Genomic DNA, 19512 nt, shown 5'->3' on the forward strand with positions numbered 1-19512 from the left:
AGAAAATTTGAACAGTGGGATTACCAGCAATGAAATTGAATCAGTAATCAAAAAAATTCCCAACAAACAAAAGTCCAGCACCAGATGGCTTTGCAGGGGAATTTTACCAAACATTTAAAGAAGAGTTAACACCTATTTTTATCAAACTATTCCAAAAGAAGAAGAGCAAGAAAAACTTCCAAATTCATTCATTGAAGCCAGTATTACTCTGATACCAAAATCAGATAAGGATACCACAAAAAAAGGATAATTGTAGGCCAATATCACTGATGAACATAGATGCAAAAATCCTCAACAAGTATTAGCAAACCAAATGCAACAATACATTTAAAAAATGATTCACCACAGTCAAGTGGGATTTATTCCTGGGATGCCAGGGTGGTTCAATATTTGCAAATCAATTAACATGATATATCACATCAATAAGAACAAGGATAAAAACCATATGATTATTTCAATAGAAGAAAAAGCACTTGACAAAGTACAACATCCATTCATGATAAATACCCTCAATAAAGTAGGCTTAGAAGGAACATACCTCAATACAATAAAGGCCTTCTATGAAAAACCCAGAGCTGACATTAAACATGATACTCAATAGTGGGAAACTGACAGCTTTTCCTTTAAGGTCAGAAACAAGACAAAGATGTCCACTCTCACCACTTTTATTCAACACAATACTAGAAGTTCTAGCCATAGCAATTGACAACAAAAAGAAATAAAAGGTATCCACATCGGTAAAGAAGAAATAAAACTTTCACTATTTTCAGATGACGTGATACTTTATATAGAAAACCCTAAAAATTCCACCAAAAAACTAGAACTGACAAATGAATTCAGTAAGGTCAAAGGATACAAAATCCATGAACAGAAACCTGTTGCATCTCTATACACTAACAATGAAACAGCAGAAAGAGAAATTAATAAAACAGTCCCATTGACAATTGCACCAAAAATAAACTTAGATATCTAGAAATAAACTTAACCAAAGAGGTGAAAGGATCTGTACTCTGAAAACTATAAAAGACTGATGAAAGAAATTGAAGATAACATAAAGAAATGAAAGACATTCCATATTCATGGATTGAAAGAACAAATATTGTTGAAATGTCCATGTTATCCCCAGAAATCTACAGATGTAATGAAATCCCTATCAAAATACCACCAGCATTTTTCACAGAGCTAGAGCAAACACTCCTCAAATTTGTATGGAACCATCAAAGACTCTAATTGCCAACAAAATCTTGGGAAAAAAAACAAAACAAAACAAAACAAAACTGGAGATATCATAATTCCAAATTTTAAGTTTTACTACAAAGCTGTAATAATCAAAACAGTGTGGTACTGGCACACAAATAGACACATAGATCAATGGAACAGAATAGACACTGCAAAAATAAACTCATGATTATATAGTCAATTAGTCTTTGACAAAGGAGGCAAGAATAAGCAATGGGAAAATGACAGTCTCTATGACAAATGGTGCTGGGAAAACTGGACAGCTACATGCAAAAGAATGAAACTTGACCACTTTCTTACACCATACACACAAAAATAAACTCAAATTGGATTAAACTCCTAAATGTGAGACCTGAAAACATTAAAATCTTAGAGGGGAACATAGGCAGTGATCTCTCTGACAGTGCAGTAACAGCATGTTTCTAGATATGTCTCTTGAGGCAAGGAAAATAAAAGCAAAATAAACTAGTTGGACTACATCAAAATAAAAAGCTTCTGCACAGCAATGAAAAAAAAAAACCTAAAAGACAATATAATGAATGGGAGAAGATATTTGCAAATGACATATCCAATAAAGAGTTAGCATCTAAAATGTATAAAGAACTGATACAACACAACACTCCAACACCAAACAATCTAATTAAAAACAGGTAGAAGATATGAATAGACATTTCTTCAAGGAAGACATACAGAGGGCCAAAAGATACATGAAATGATATTCAACATCACTTATCATCAGGGAAATGCAAATCAAAACCATAGTAAAATATTATCTCACATTTGTCAGAATGGCTAAAATAAAAAACACAAATAAGTGTTGATGAGGACATGGAGAAATAGGCATACCTGGGCACTGTTGGTGGGAATGCAAACTGCTGCAGCTGCTATGGAAGACAATATGGAGATTTCTCAAAAAATTAAAAAAAGAACTACCCTATGATCAAGCAGTCTCTGTACTGGGTATTTACCCAAAGAATACAAAAACACTAATTCAAAGGGATACATGCACTGCTATGTTTATTCCAGCATTATTTATAATAGCCAAATTATGAAAACAGCCCAACTGTCTATTGATAGATGAATAGATTAAAAAAGATAAGGTACACATATACAATTAAACAGTATTTAGCCATAAAAAAGAATGAAATCTTGCCATTTGCAATAACATGGATGGAGCCAGAGAATACAATGCTAAGCAGAATAAGTCAGTCAGAGAAAGACGAACACCATATGATTTCACTCATATGTGGCATTTAAGAAACAAAACAGAGGGGGATAAAGAGACTAAATAACAGAATCTTAACTATAGAGAACAAACAAACGGATATCAGAGGGGAGGTGTGTGGTGGTGGTGGGAGTGTAATAGGTGAAGGGGATTAAGAGTACACTGATTTTGATGAGCACTGAGTAATATATGGAATTGTTGAATCACTATATTATACACCTGAAATGAATATAATACTGTCTGTTAACTACACTGGAATGTAAATTTTAAAAAACAGAGGTTAAAGCACAAAAGCAGTAATATCAGTTACATCCATAAGAATCAGTCAAGGGATTCACAAAATAAAAGGATATAATGTATGATACCGTATACATAAAACATGCATGGGGTTAGTAAGCATTTAGTGCTTTTAGTATCAGTTCAAAATTAAGCGACCATCAACTTTACATAGATTGGTATATGCTTAGGATATTATATATAAACCTAACAGTAACCACAAATCAAAAATCTATAACAGATAAAAAATAAACAGAAAGGAATCCAAGCATATTACAAAAAAACCCCATCAAACCACAAAAGAAGAGAGCAAGAGAAGAAAGTAACAAAGAACTAAAAAAAACAACCCTAAAACAAGTAACAAAATGGCAGTAAGTACATATCTATCAATAATTACTTTCAATGTAAATGGACCAAAAGCTGCAATCAAAGACATAGGGTGACTGCATGGATGAAAAAGCAAGACCCATCTATATACTGCCTATAAGAGACTCATTTCAGATCTAAAGACACATGCAAATTGAAAATGAAAGGATGGAAAAACTTTTATCATGCAAATGGAAGTGAAAAGAAAGCTGGGGTAACAATATTATATCAGACAAAATAGACCTTAGGAAAAAAAAAAAGACAAAGAAGGACAATACATAATCACAAAGGGAACAATCCAACAAGAAGATATAATGACTGTAAATGTTTATGCACCCAACACAAAAGCACCAAAATACATAAAGCAACTATTAAGGAACATAAAAGAAGAAACGTATATAGCAATAGAATAATAGTAAGCAACCTAAACATCCTACTTAAGCAATGGAGACATCATCCACATAGAAAATCAACAAGAAACAGTGACTTTTAATGACACATTGGACCAGATGCAGCTAACAGATATATACAGAACATTTTATCCTAAAACATCCTTTGCAAGTGCACATGGAACATTTTCCAGAATAGATCACATTAGGCCACAGTCTCAACATATTTGAAAAGATTGAAATCATATCATACATCTTTCTGACCACATGTTATGAAACTAGAAATCAACCACAAGAAAAAATATGGAAAGAACACAAATACATGGACATTAATTAACACACTACAAAGCAATGAATGAGTCAACAAAGAAATCAAAGAGGAAATCAAAATATACATCAAGGCAAATGAAAATGAGAACACAATGGTCCAAAATCTTTGGGATGCAGAAGAAGCTGTTCTAAAAGGGAAGATAATAGCAATACAGGCCTACCTGGAGAAGTAAGAAAGATCTCAAACAACCTAACCTTACACCTAAAGGACCTAGAAAAAGAAGAACAAACAAAACCCAAAGTCAATGTTAGGAAATAATGAAGATTAGAAGAGAAATAAATGAAATCAAAACTAAAAAACAACAGATCAATGAAACCAGGAGCTGGTTCTTTGAAATGTCAACAAAATTGATAAATCTTTAGCCAGACTCATCAAAATTAAGAGAGACAGAGAGAGAGAGAGAGAGAGAGAGAGAGAACTCAAAACTAAAACTGAAAGAGGAGAAATAACAACAACACAGAGATACAAAGGATTATAGGACAATATTGCGAAAAGGTATATGCCAACAAATTGGACAACCTAGAAGAAATAAATAAAGTCTTAGAACAGTATAAACTTCCAAAACTGAATCAGGGAGAAATAGAAAATTTGATCACAGAAATTACTAACAATGATATTGATTCACTAATCAAAAAACTTTTCAACAAACATAAGTCCAGGACCAGACGGCTTCACAAGGGAATTCTACCAAACATTTAATGAAGAGGTAATATCTATTCTTCTCAAATTCCAAAAATAGAAGAGGAAGGAAAGCTTCCAAATTCATTCCAGGAAGTCAGTATTACCCTGATACCAAAACCAGATAACGACAGTATGGAAAAAAACCCTAAAACTACAGGCCAATTTCTCTGATGAACATAGATGCAAAAATTCTGAACAAAATATTAACAAATGGAATACAATAATACATTTAAATAATCACTCACCACAATAAAGTGGAATTTATTCCTGGGATGCAAGGTGGTTCAATATTTGCAAATCAATTGACACCACACATCACATTAATAAGAAAAAGGAGAAAAACCATATGATCAACACATGCAGAAAAAGCATTTGATAAAGTACAATATCTATTCATGATAAAAAAAAAACTGTCAACAAATTAAGTTTAGAGAAACATATTTCAACATAATAAAGGCCATATATGAAAAACCCATAGCTAACATCATACTCAATGGTGGAATGCTGAGAACTTTCCCTCTAAATTCAGGAACTAGACAAGGATGTCCACATTCACCACTTTTATTCAACAAAGTGCTAGTAGTCCTAGCCACAGCAATCAGACAACAAAAAGAAATAAAAGGTATCTAAATCAGTAAAGAAGAAGTCAAACATTCACTATTTGCAGATGACATGATACTATGTATAGAAAATGCTAAAGATACCACCAAAAAACTACCAGAACTGATAAATTAATTCAATAAAGTCATAGGATACAATGTTAATATCATAAATCAGTTGCATTTCTACACACTAATAATGAAGTAGCAGAAAGAGAAATTAAGAAAACTATCCCATTTGCAAGTACACCAAAAACAATACCTGGAAATAAACTTAACCAAGGAGGTGAAAGATCTGTAGTCTGAAACCTGTAAAACATTGATGAAAGAAATTGAAGATGACATAAGAACCAATATTGTTAAAATGTCCCTACTACCCAGTAACCAAGGCCATCTGCAGATTAATGCAATCCCTATCAAACTACCAACAGCATTTTTTCACAAAACTAGAACAAATAATCCAAAAATTTGTATGGAACCAAAGAAGACCTTGAATAGCCAAAGCAATCTTGAAAAACAAAGACAAAACTAGAGGTATCACAATCCTAGATTTCAAGGTAGTAATCAAAACAGTATGACTGGCACAAAAATGAACATATAGATCAGTAGAACAGAGTAGAAGGCCCAGAAATAAACCCACACTTTTAAGATCAATTCATCTACAACAAAGGAAGTAAGAATATCCAATGGGAGAAAGGCAGTCTCTTCAACAAATGAGGTTGGGAAAACTGGACAACTACATGCAAAAGAATGAAACAGGACCACTTTCTTATACCATATACAAAAACTCAATATAGATTAAATATCTAAATATAAGACCTGAAACCATGAAATTCCTGGAAGAAAACATAGGCAGTAATTTCTTTGATATCAGCCATAGAAACATTTTTCTTGTATGTCTCCTATGGTTAGGGAAACAAAAGCAAAATTAAGCTAATGGGACTACACCAAAATAAAAAGATTTTGCACAGCAACAGAAACCATCAACAAAATAAAAGCACAACCTACTGAATGGGAGAAGATATTTACAAATGATATATCTGATAAAGCATTAGTATCCAAACCATATAAAGAATTTATACAACTCAACCCCAAAAGAAACAAATAATCCAATTTAAAAATGGGCAGAGGAGATGAAGAGAAGTTTTTCCAAAGAAGATATATACATAGCCAACAGACACATGAAAAGATGCTCAACATTACTCACCATCAGAAAACTGCAAATCAAAACCACAAGGGAAATCATGCCTTTCAGAATGGCTAATATAAAAAACACAAAAAAATAACAAGTGTTGGTAAGGATGTGAAGAAAACAAATCCTGCTGCACTGGTGGTAGGAATCCAAACTGGTACAGCTACTGTGGAAAACAGTTTGGAGATTTTACAAAAAATTAAAAATAGAATTCTTATATGAAACAGTAATTCCACTAGTGGGTATTTACCTAAAGAATATAAAAACACTAATTTGAAAAGATATGCACCCTTATGTTTCTTGCATTATTTACAATAGCCAAGATATGGAAGCAACTCAAGTACACACTGATAGAAAAATGGATAGAGAAGATATGATACACACACCCCATTGGAATGTTACTCAGCCATAAAAAAGAATGAAATGTTATCATTTGCAACAATATGAAGAGATCTAGAGAGTATAATGCTAAGGAAAATAAGTCAGTCAGAGAAAAACAAATACCATATGATTTCACTCATTATTTTTAAGAAACAAATGAACAACAAAAAAAGACAGAAACAACAACAAAAACAGACTCTTGAGAACAAACTGAAGACTACCAGAGGGGAGGGTATGAGGGGATGGGTGAAATTGGTGAAGGAGATTAAGAGTACACTAGCCTATGGGGCACCTGGGTGGCTCAGTCGGTTAAGGGTCCAACTTCAGCTCAGGTCATGATCTCATGGTTCGTGGGTTCAAGCCCCGCATTGGGCTCTGTGCAGACAGCTTGGAGCCTGGAGCCTGCTTCAGATTCTGCGACTCCCTCTCTCTCTGCCCATCTCCCATTCATGCTCTGTCTCACTTTCTCAAAAATAAATAAAAATTAAAACCTAGTCTTAAAAAAAAAAGAGTACACTTGCCTAGATGGGCACTGAGTAATATATAAAATTGTTGAATATAACACTGTATGTTAATTATACTTGAATTTTAAAAAAGAACAGAACCAATTTTTTAAGTCTCTGATTTAAATCTGATGTCAATTTTGCTATTTTTGCAGTTTCTACAGTTTTATGTGGTTTCCTAACTTTCATGCTACTAAAGAGGCCCTTACATAGTTTTTTGAGTAAGTTAGAAAGGTAAGTAAGTTAGGAGGTGCCTCGGGAATTAGTATGAAATCTGTTATTATCTTTATAGTGTAACCATAAAAATAAATAAATAAGCAGTTATCAGATGATATTAAAATTAATAGATGTTCTATAAGCCCAGAGAATCACATACTGTTGCATCTGAAAATATTAGAATTGAAAAATAAGAGTATATTAATAACAAAAGGCTAAACATAAATAACTGTAAAGACCCTGAAAACTGGGTAGACAGGAATAATTTAGAGAGTAACAAAGATTTGGGAAATCAGAGAACTATCAACTGGTGATATTGTTATCTAGTGAAAAGGGGGAAAAGCTGGAAAATAAAACTTAGCAAATATGAACTGAATATGTGTTTTTTGGTTTTTTCTTAAGGTTCATAAACAAAAACACATTTACATCAAAAGTGCTTCTTTTTCATTTTAATTAAAACAAAATGGTTCTAACAAGATGAAATTTGGTTGCTGACTTCTATCACATAAAAGGACAGATCTCCAAACCATTTTGTTAACTGGAGAAATGATATTATGACTGTTGATCTTACATATCATTCTGGACTTTTAACATTTGGATAATATCACAAATGAGTGAACACTTTTCAATATTTTCTTTTAATTTCTTTTTTTGCCGCATTCTATGGATTTCATAATCTGGGATTGCATCATTTATATGAACTAAGTCTGCTGAAACCATTCGAGGACTTGTAAATTTTCCATTGTAGTTTTCTCGTCGTTTGTTAACCTCTGGAGCAGTATTCAGTCTTGCAAAGTGTTTTAACTGATTATGGCTATCATTTGGGCTCTTTCCTAAAAGCCTTGCTCTTGATTTTGCTTGTTCAACATGCTTAAATGAGCTCACAGGTATATCCTCAAATCTATCCGAACAATCCTAAATATTAAAATAAAAGATCAGGTTGGTAAGTTAGTTTTCTAAAAGAACATTTTAAATTTATAAGAACTAGAGTTTGTAATATCAACAGTTAAAGACAAAGAATGAGAGCACCAAATATTTTATAGGCAGCCCCCAAAATCAGATCCTACACCCAATGCCTCCTATTAAATACTATCATGGAAACCATGCTTTAAAAAAAAGTGTCATTATTTCAAAGGATCTGTTTTCCTTTTTTCTTTTTTAAGAGAGAGAGAGAAAGAGAGCACACACATGCAGGTTGGGGAGGGGCAGAGAGATAGAGAGAATCTTAAACAGACTCCATACTCAGTACACTCAGCACAGAGACCCATGCGGGACTTGATCTCATGGCCCTGGGATCATGGCCTGAGCCAAAGTCAAGAGTTAGATGTTTAACTGACTGAGCCACCCAGGCACCCCAGATCTGTTACTTTAAAAGCGATTGAAAATATAAAGCCAGAAACAAGGAAAACTTAGGAGAAGAGTCTTTAGGGTTCAGACTTTTAGACAAAGCCAGTCAGCCAGAAGAACTCTATTATTCTTCTCCAAAACGAAATTTCCCCAATCCCAAATATAAGTCATGAACTCATACTTTATATTATTCAGGGTTTCATTCTTTTTTAAAAAGTAATAAACATCTTCTTTAATATACTTTCACACATACATAAAGAGCCTGGGATATAAAGATATAGTCATACCATTTATATTAAAGTAAAAAAATTATGTACATTCTGAAAGTAAACAAGTAAAACATTTAGGAAAATAACTGGAAGAATACACACCAACTTTTTAAAATGATGGTTAAGGTGGTGGGATTATGGGCTTTGTTTTCCTTTTATCTTTTTTCAAATGTATATACTATGGCTATATTTTATAATAAACATGTAATAACCTACAATTATCCCTAAGAGGGAATGGAACTATTAGTCATTCCTAAACTAGTATAAACTAGTTTCCTCTGCAGTTTGAACATCTTGTCCCTTAATGCTTTGCAGAGATGGCCACACCAAAGGAATAAGGTACTCTGATTTGGAGACAAGGTGGGAATGAATTAATAGAATTGGAGGGTGAGAAGAGGTTGTGCAGGACTGAGAAGAATTGAGGCAGTAAGAAAGAGATTTACAGAAAAGGAGGTATAAAGAGTATAAAGACAAATTCTATCTACTTTACAATTTTGCCTGGGTTTGAAGAAGGCAAGGAAACATTCTTCCTCTCCCCTCTTATGTTACGGGGAGCAATTAGGTAAGCCACATTATTAAGGGAATTTCTGCTACTTTGGTGAGTAATATATAATTCTTGCTTCACAGATTAGATAACGGATACTAGAATACCAGTGGAAGGGCATGGACACCCACACAACTGGTTATTTTCTGGATGCTCCTACAACTCAATTTCTCTGTCTTCCATTTTGATTCCTTTGAGAGATTCTCAGATTTTAGAAAAGAATCAGATGAACAAGTCTTTCTGATGATCTGATAACGCCCTCCTACCACTCAATTCTCTGTTGTCAACTTCACTAGAGAGAAAACTTTAGGTACTTTGGTTTAACAGAGGAAAGTAAAGATAACTCTACCTCTCTTGCCCACTCTTAAGAGTGTTTCTGAGACCCTGTATGATCTCATATAATAAAGACACAATTTCTTCTGTTTGGAAAAGTGACATTAAAGATTCCATTTGTCCAAAGGAACTTCAGAAAGTCTTTACTTTCCCCAAATTATGGACGCATCTTCTACTTCCTTTTTCTAGTAGGTACATATGCTCACTCAATGCTAAATTACCAACTTTAGACAGAAAAGAGAAATCCAAAGTTGGTATAAGCTAAATTGATAATATATTCCCAGCGACTAGTTTTATTATTTACTAAAGCTAAATATTTGCTTTGCTATGGAAAGCAAATTCAAAGCAACTGTTATAAATCTATTTTCTCACTCAAAGGATTATGCACATCAAATTATGTAATATGATTTTGGGATTTATGGGTTCTCCCAATTGTGTGTCATGCCTGTCTATATATACTAACAGAGAAGAGCAGCAGTCCAGAAAATTAAAGTCCCTTCTATTTCTAGATTTTAACTTTGCTTCAGAATGGTTTGTATAAAGTCTGATAGCAGTTTTACCTTCCTAATTGTTTTATGTTAATATTATAAATAGATTTGAATTCTCAAATTTCTCAGCACATAAGATAGCAGAAGGGCAGTGGTAATAGAAGAGAGTAGAAGTTAAATTAAAATTTTTCCACTCATAATCTAATAGATTGTAAATTTTGCATATCCTAATGCTTATCACAATAACTGACACATAATATCTTTGTTTACTGAAACAAAGATAATTCAGTAATCTGAAAAATATATACTTATATTTGCATGAAAACAAAATCCCAGCTATGTTTTCATAGTATACAGCCACTGCCAATAATTGTATAGGTTGTGCCTGTACAGCAGCTCCTGGCTGAGGCGTTGAGTCACGGCTGAAATCCAGCCAGTTTTCCATAGACAGGGCTATGTGCTTTGGCTCTAGATGCTCAGTCTACAGTCTTCCCTGAGGAAAGGGTGCCTTTCTAATTCATGCTCCAGAGGGAGTACCCTTTATCTATTTTATACTAAGGCACTGAGTCCCCTGATTTTGTGACTGCATTTTTAATTGGGTAAGGTGAAATCTGAATGTCGGAAGAAATTTTTTTTTTTTAATTTAAAGGTCTGTATATCTTGGGGGTTATCTATGAAGGTTATATACACACTTGCATACAGATATATATGCCCTAAAATAGATTATTTACAATTCTTGCCAAATACAAAAGTAGTAGACTTAGAAAAACAGTATTACATGTATAGTTCTTCTTGCAGTCCAATGAAGCAATGTCCTTGGAACAGATTTCCTTAGAATTCTCGCGGTGGGCAGTGTGGTTGGTAGTATCCTAACTAGTTTGCTAAATGACTTCTTTTGTTTGTTGACATGGTCTCTTTCTTTTCGGACCTTGGCCTTTAGATTTTCTCTCTTTAATACTGCTGGGAAGAGGGATGGTTTTGAGTTTTTCTCAGCTTCCACAACTTTATATTTAAATGACTGTAATTCAGGGAATTTGGCACATTTTTCATTGCAAATTCCATTTGTCTTTAGAGAAAGAGTTTGTATTTTTTTGTATTGTGCAAATGTTACTAAATGTTTTTTATTATTATTATTATTTCCTTTCAATCTCTGAAAATACTGGTCTTCTAACTTTGATTTCTCCCCAGCCTCTAAATTGAAATGAGTTAAAGTGTTAGTCTGCCTGGAAGGAAAAGTGTATCTGTATATATATTCTTCATTTTCATCTCGCATTTTGCAATTAGGAATTCTTGGATATGGTGACAGTACTGTTTCAAGTTTTTCTTGTGCCATCAATTTATAGATGTTATTATGCTCTTTTTTTTCAAGAGACTTCGTTTTTAGTGTCTTTTCAAAGCAAGCATTTGACTGAGCTGTTTTTGATTTACCACTCCAACTATGCGGGTCTTGAACTTCTGTTTTAAAGTCACAATTTTCTGCTAGAAGAAGCTGCATAAAACCATGTTCATTCCTTTGTTTCTTAAGTACTGTATCTGTAAGTCTTTCTGATGACTTATTTAATGGAATTGCTTGGGTATTTTTGTTGAAAGAAGGTTGTACTTTAATTAATTTCAGTGTTTTGGCTCCTTCTTTAGGACAGTATCTTTTCTGTTCCTCAATTATTGATGGATTTTCCTTAATATTCTGTAAGGAAAAATATTCTTTTTCTTTCTCTTTGGTCAGTTCTGTTTCTATAAGTCTATCCTCAGGAACTTTTTGTAAAGTGGTTTTTTGAACAATTTTTGAATATTTATTTTGCTTTTCTGAAATCTCCTCCATAAATTGATTTTCTTTTCTAAAAGATAATTCTGGTGATATACATTTTAATGGTATGGATCTAGTATTGATCAAATTTATATGCTGGTTGATCCCCTCTAATTGACTTTCAGTTATTAGTCCTGATTTTGAAAGTTTTTCTATAAAAAGACTCTGGAGGTGTTTGCTTAAATCAGCTTTTAGATTTAATACTTCATTTTCTGATAAACCTATAAGATAGTTTTGTAGAGATTTACTTAAAGGATATTTCATGTGTATGTCAAGTCTTTCACCAAAACTCCCCCTTGAAATGTCTTGTCCTAACTCATGAAAAGATTTTGAGGCACTTCTAGATCTTAGAGAAGACATGTTTGAGTGTATAGTCTCAGATTCTGTCTCTTTAAATAAACTGCTTTCTGAAAGGTTTTTTAGGAAATAGTTTTGGAGAATTTCATTTAAAAAAGATCTTAGCTTTATTTCCAAATGTTTATCTATGAAATGATGATTAAAATTACTTACAAAAGACATGATTTCTTTCACAGTTTCTGAATATTTTTCTAGAAAAATATTCTGCCCTTTTGGTTCTGCTTTCTCATTCATCAAATATAGATTGTGATAGATTTTTGGTAAGTCTTCTTTAGTGATGTGTCCAGATTCTGAAAGTCTTTCTACAAGGTAATGTTGGATATGTTTACTTAGTTCAGATTTTAAATTTTTTATTTCTGACTCTGAGAGTTCTTCTAGAAATACACGCAGCTTTGGATTCAAAATAGGCTTACTGTCTAATTTATCTGCTTTATCAAAATTCTCTTTGATTTCTTCAAGGTCTTCTGTATTATTTGGAAAAGGATGCTGGATTAATCTTTCTAATTCTTTTTCTGGTTGTCTTCTTTCAGACTGATTATATTTGAAAAAAATATTAAACATATGTTTTAAAAAGGATTTTAACATTATTACATCTGAATCATTAAGTTTACCCATTAATGAGTTACTTAAATTTTCTAAAGTAGAATTCAGATCATTTTCTTCTCTATCAAACCTCTGACTGTTATTTAGCGTATCTGTTTTTTTATCTGGTGTTAACTGATATTTTGAATCTTGTAGGGGTATGTTTTGGCTTTCATCCACATATCCGACTCTATTAAAAGAAGTAGTTTCTTTGGGAATGATGAGTATATTCTGCTCTGAAACAGGTTCTGTTTTACTTTGGGTTTCTGAACAATCCTCTGTGGAATACTTTGGCTCTTCTTCAGCAAATGCTGTCTCTGTATCCAGCATGGAACTCTTTTGATATTCCTTATTTAATTCTATCACTTTGATTATCCCAGATTCTAAAAGACTATCTACAGGAAATGCTTGTATTATCTGGCTTATAACAGATTTGGCCTGTGGCAATTCTATTTCATCATCATTTTCTTCATAGCGAAGTAGAATGTTTGAAGATAAACTCTCCCAAGCAGTGCGTAATTGATTCTGCAAATTTATTGGTATCTCACTCGATTCTTTCACTCCCATTTCCAACTCTGAGAAGATAGGTGCAGTGAATATTTGCTTTATAACATAATCATGTGCAATGCTACTTACGCCTGGTTGGGAACTAGACACTTCAATTTTTGAATTTTTCTTTTTGAAATTATTTTTTTTAATTGGAAAATCAATCTCACCAGACTCCAAGTGTTTTTCAGAGACAAATTCCCTTTCTACCTCTGGAGAATTTCTTGGTTCACCTACTGAAAGTGAATCTGCAGGAATATCTTTAATTTTTTGTCTTAAAAGAGACTTTGAACTTACAATGTATTTTTCTGAAAGCAAGCTATTTAAATCTTGAACTTTTTCAAATACTTTGTTTTCCACACTAGTTGGTGGTTCATCATGAACATGTAAAAGAGGAGAACTAAGACTTTTCTTTCTTGTTTCAGTGTCCATAGGAACCTTTGGTTTAGAAAATAATTCATCTGATAGGTCTTGCAGATTTTTACCTAGAATTGACTTGAGCATCACTGATTGTTTTAAATTTTCTAGGTGGGAAGTAAGAGTTAATGATTTTGAGAGGCGACATGTATTTACATTTCCAGTCATTGATGATTCTCCTTCAAAGTTTGGTAGAGATACATTTGGTAGTCTTTCTTTTAACTTATTCTTACTATCTAAAGTCGTTAGTGTGGTCATAGTGGGATCACGGGCGAAATTACTCTTAGTGTCTAAAGTCTTTATTGTAATGAAATCAGGATCACAGGCTAACTTAGTCTTAGTGTCTAAAGTCTTTACTGTGGTGTTACCAGGATCACATGGCCAGGTTTTATGAGTAGGTCTTGCAGTTTTTGAATATGTTGGGTAAGGAGGATCTTGGTCTTCATGCTCTATAACCTCTGTACTTAAAATGTTTCTGCATCTGGACATATCTTGGTCTTTCCTTTTTCTGACTGACATTTTGTTGTTTATATTCCTTAGAAAAGGATCAAAACCATTCTTAAAGTTGAATTTCTGGAGCTGTAATATTAAAAATAAAAGGTAAGAAATTCTATAGTATTTATTTGAGTTTATAATAAATTTTCTAGTTAAATTCTCTAAGAAATCTGTCAAGTTATCTACTCATCCACCTACCTTCTATAAAGAGAAAACTATTTTAAAATATTTGAAATTGGAGTGATGAAAATTTTAATGCAAATTTTAAAATTCATAATTCTGATACTATTTTTTGTCCAAGAGCTTTTCTGCTACCTAGAATATTTTAAAATACTTAAACAGCATTCATACATAGTTTTTTTAAAAAACTTAATTTCCAGTGTTACCTGCACTTATTTAGACAATGGCTAACATCAGGATCTAAGTCCTATCCATAGAAATACTTACCATTTTAGTAGCAATATAGAACATTTTTATAATGCAAAGCAAGTAGTAGATATCCCATTAAAAGTATCATAAATATTTTATAAAGACTAACTTGGGAGCATATATCATCTGCTTTTAAGTCTGAGAATTTCAACAATGATGATGAGTTCCACCCACTCCTTAGCATATCACAGTAGAGTTTTGCTTTTTGATGAAAGGCCTTTCAGAAATGGTTAAGAGAGAGCAGTACAAAAAAAATTCTGGATTACAGTGAAATTCCAGTGTAATATCCATGAGCAGTTTTGTAGCTCTGGGAATCAAGTTAGTCTATCATGAAATAGTCTTTGGAATGCAGTCTCTTATTCCAATTTTGCCAAACATATTCTTGTGTTTGTTAATATAACATATATTATCCAGTCGAAAAAGGCAAAATGTGAAATAATCAGCCTAATATTTTAGTTTATTTCAACTTAGTAGTTTAAGCTTTATTGTAATGGAAACAATTTATTATATCTATTTTTCAAAAGCTAGTTGATATCCAGGTGATAGCATAAGAATCCCCTGGGTCTTTCTGAGACATATAGATTCCCAGACTCCATTCCAAGATTTAGTTTCATCAGGTCAGAGGTAGGACCTGAGAACATGTATTTTTTCAAAGATAGCCAGATGCTTCTAATGGGTAGTCTGGTTTAGGAACCATTGAATTATATAAAGTATTAGAGAAAACTAGTATTTAAATATAATTGTTATTGGGATAGGATAATTCGGGACTCACCTGATATTTTGGTTTGAATTCTATATATTCTGGTCTGAAAGATGGTGAAACATATTCCTTTGGTGAAAAAATCACCTTATAAAAAGAGAAATTTTAATTTTAGAATGCTTGTTATGCAAGGATATTCCCCAAGATAATTTTATTCTTTCAATAGTTATTAAAGATATAACAATTTAAAACCTAAATAAGTATTTTTCTCATAACTACTATAATTTACTTTGCCAATTATCAAAGAAATCTATACATATATAATACATTTGCATATATAATCTTAGCTTCCTTGATAGTATATTCAGCCTAGTGAATTTATAAAATCAAAACAATACAGAGCAACGTCAAGCAGAAACCAAAATAGAAAAGAAATAGAATTATCAGAACAAATGTAATCTCATTTTAAAAGGTTGTAAAATGCTTTAGATAATAAATGGCATTTGATATGATATTGGGATATATAGCACTTTCAATGATTCTTTAACCTCTAATTGCTAAATAGGTACTTAACGCTGACTAAGGAAACACTTGGTGCTAGATCAGGGTGTATAGGAGCAGGTATAGAATCACAGAACCACTGAATTTTTGTAGATGAAAGGTGCTTTAGAGATATTCCAGTCCTCCCCATTTTATACAAGATCTGAAGTTGAAGTTGGTTGCCCCAAGTTACCCAGATGATTAGTAGCCTAAATCTTAGGTGTCCTAAATTTTCCATCACACAATCAAGACTGCAGTAATGTGCATCCATACTGACAACTCATCTAGAGAAAACGTGACACCATCACTCTGAGAGTACATAGTACTACAAGCCACTTGCTGATAAACTATCTCCTTTAGACAGAATGTTCATATATACCAAGTTAATTAAAATAACATTTCAACGAATGATGTTTCCATCTGTAACATTTTTGGTTTATGTGTTAATATTAAGCAGTTAATAACACAACTTTATTCCTAAATTTTCAGCACCTTACCACTTTTGCTATTTTTAATTGCCTTAACACATTGACTAAATTATTTCTACAAGTTTCTCAATATTCCCCATTATGGTTTCTCCCTTTCAGACAAATGTGTCTAACTCTGAGTTCTTGAAATATATCTCAGACTTTTCCACACCTGTTCTTTTGCTTTTTTCTTTGCTTGAATTTCCCTTAAAAAGTTTAAATTCTAACATTTAAAATCTCATTATTTTAAATAAATTTAGTAGAAAAATTAAATAAATGAAATATGACAAGGAAATGGAAGAATAGTGATTATGTATGTATGTGTGTGTGTATGTATGTATGTATATGGGTGTGTATGTACATATATATGTAAAATCTCCTTTTTGTAAAAGACACAAAAAGTCCTCCCTAATGTAAGCATGAAAGGCTGTATGAAAGGATATAAAATGCTAACATCTCTGGAGGAGAGGAAATAGGAAACTATTAACTTTTATTCTGTTTAACTCTATTATTATTTAGATGAACATGGAACACTACTGAATATAAAAACTCCAATACATTTATACTGGGGAGACATGCTTTAGGCATTCATCTCAGGAAGCTAGAAAAGGGCAATAAAACAAACCAATACAGGAGCTTTAAGATGATGGACTGAACGTGTGGTTCTATTCTCTCCTACCTCCCAAGGTTCCAGTAAATTAACAGAAAATAATATTTCAAAAAGAAAAGTCTCATGGAAATACTGGAAATCAATAAGGTGAGACACAAGGATTTAGCAAGTTGAGAAAATTTAGAAAATATGAAAGAAAATGAAATTGATTGAATGAAAATCCCCATCAAGAAAATTAGAGCCTTAAACAACAGAACTCAGGTGGGCCTGAGAAGCAATAAATTCAAGGTCAGCATATACAAAGAGAATCAGATGATGGTGTAATTGTCATAGTTATTAATTAAATAGCTGTATTCAGAACAGCTGGATCTTCTCTGTCTCAGTGAATACAGAGCATATATTGTTGGAAGCATTGGCTTTCCCAGTCACTCACCCAAAACATCAAGAAAAGAAAAAAAAAAAAAATCTTTCTAAAGAAAGTGTGCCATCTGTGTAGGTGGAGATCCTATGAGTTTTGAGCCTTGATGGGGAAGCAGAGTAGAGCTTGCTGTCACTTACATTTCCACATCAGGTAATAGAAAGGGTATAAAAAGAAAGAAAAGGAAGTTCCATCTAGGAGATTAAACACATGGGTTCTCTGGAAATGTTGTTGGGTCCCCAGCCATCCTGCCTACCCTCTTCCATCCCCATATACCCTCCAGGGAAGCCTGCCTGTTATACAGAGCATACCTATACAATTAACATATTACTTCATTCACAAATATAAAATGAGCCAACAAAGTTTACCAGATATATGAGGAAAATCAATACATGCAAGTGAAGAATTAATATGAACAGAACAAACCCTGGAGTAAATAGAGATATTTCTGAGGAATGTGAGGGGAGGGTGATCCTTGGAAAAAAATTCTAAATAGTATCTTGAGATAATCAAAAAGGTATTGATATCCACTTAGCTGTATAATAAGCATCTCAAATACAGCATATACAAAAAAGAATTCTGGATTACTAAGACTGCTCCCCTCCCTCCCCTCCAAAACCCCCACAAAACCTTGACCTTTCTCTGTCTTTTCTCACTTCAGTTAATGGTGCTACCATCTACTGAATTATTAGGCTAGTAACTTAAGTATAACTATCTCCTTCTCCATCCATATCTAATCCAGTATTAAGTCCTGTGGTTGCTGCCTTCAAAATATAGCAAGTGTCCAATCACATGTCACCATCAACCCTACCACTGTAGCACAAGCCACTATCATCTCTTTGCCAAACATTACTCTTCTAACTTGTTTCTTGTTCTCTGTGACAAAGACTAATAATTGCCTTACCACAATATATATGATCTCACGAACATAATTTTTTTTAGCATTTAGGCAGAAATGTCCCCTGCTTAAAAAAAAAAGCTACATTTTCCAGTGTCCTTTGAAGACAAGGGTAACTATGTGACAAGTTTCTGGCCAACTACACATAACTGGAAGTTGTTGGGAGAATCTTCTGAGAAAGTATCTTAAAATAGAGGCAGACTCATTTGACAGGGACCTAACTGACCAGCCTGCATTCCAAGTTATATGAGATAGACCTGAACTAGTCAGGCCTTCATGTATCCACCCAGCAAGGTTAAAACATGCACACACAATGATTTGCACAAAAGGTCTTCCTATGATCTATCTAGTTCAACGAAGTTAACTGGGAACTGGGCTGACACTGCTCAAGACCAAGAGTGCTGCCATAACATAGGGGATAGAGCAAGAGTGAGTAAAAATGCCATGAAATTTCCCAATATTTTGAAGATGGCTTTTTTTTCATTGGATATTTGTTTGGTTTCCATAAACTTTGTTTTCCAGAGCTCCTATGAAGCTTGTTCAGATAGCTTCTGAATGCTTTTTCAATGTTCTTCAAGGGAACAAGAACTTGGAGCTTCTTATTCCAACATTTTGTTGCTGTAACTTTCCTTTAACATTTCTTGTGGTGTTGGTCTTCTTGCAACAAATTCTCTTAGCCTTTGCTTGCTGAAAGGGTTTCTTAACTTCTATTTTGAAAAATGCCATCACTCTTTAAAGAATTCTAGATTGGTGAGGTTTTTCCTTCCATTACTTTAAAAATGACATTCCATAGCCTTCTGCCTTGCATAGTCTCCAACATGAAGTCTGTTGTTATTTGTATATTTCTTCCCCTATAATAAATGTGCTTTC

The 19512-nt window shown here is 33.1% G+C and overlaps 1 protein-coding gene across 7 annotated transcripts in view; it reads right to left on the reverse strand.

The window, feature by feature from the left end:
* Positions 1-7832: 7832 nt before the first annotated feature.
* Positions 7833-19512, reverse strand: part of CATSPERT (catsper channel auxiliary subunit tau) — a 182634-nt gene continuing 170954 nt past the window's right edge. For all 7 annotated transcript variants that reach the window (XM_086719275.1, XM_086719274.1, XM_086719277.1 and 4 more), the window contains 3 exons: positions 15782-15856; positions 11158-14664; positions 7833-8313 (listed from right to left, as the gene is read on the reverse strand). In XM_086719275.1, coding sequence (XP_086575401.1) covers positions 7966-8313; positions 11158-14664; positions 15782-15856 — 3930 coding nt within the window. In that variant the 3' untranslated portion in view covers positions 7833-7965. The remainder of the gene's footprint in view (positions 8314-11157; positions 14665-15781; positions 15857-19512) is intronic.

The sequence above is a fragment of the Puma concolor genome, chromosome C1 (assembly GCF_028749965.1).
Source record: "Puma concolor isolate L17-30 chromosome C1, mPumCon1.1.hap2, whole genome shotgun sequence".
In the NCBI taxonomy this organism is placed as follows: domain Eukaryota; kingdom Metazoa; phylum Chordata; class Mammalia; order Carnivora; family Felidae; genus Puma; species Puma concolor.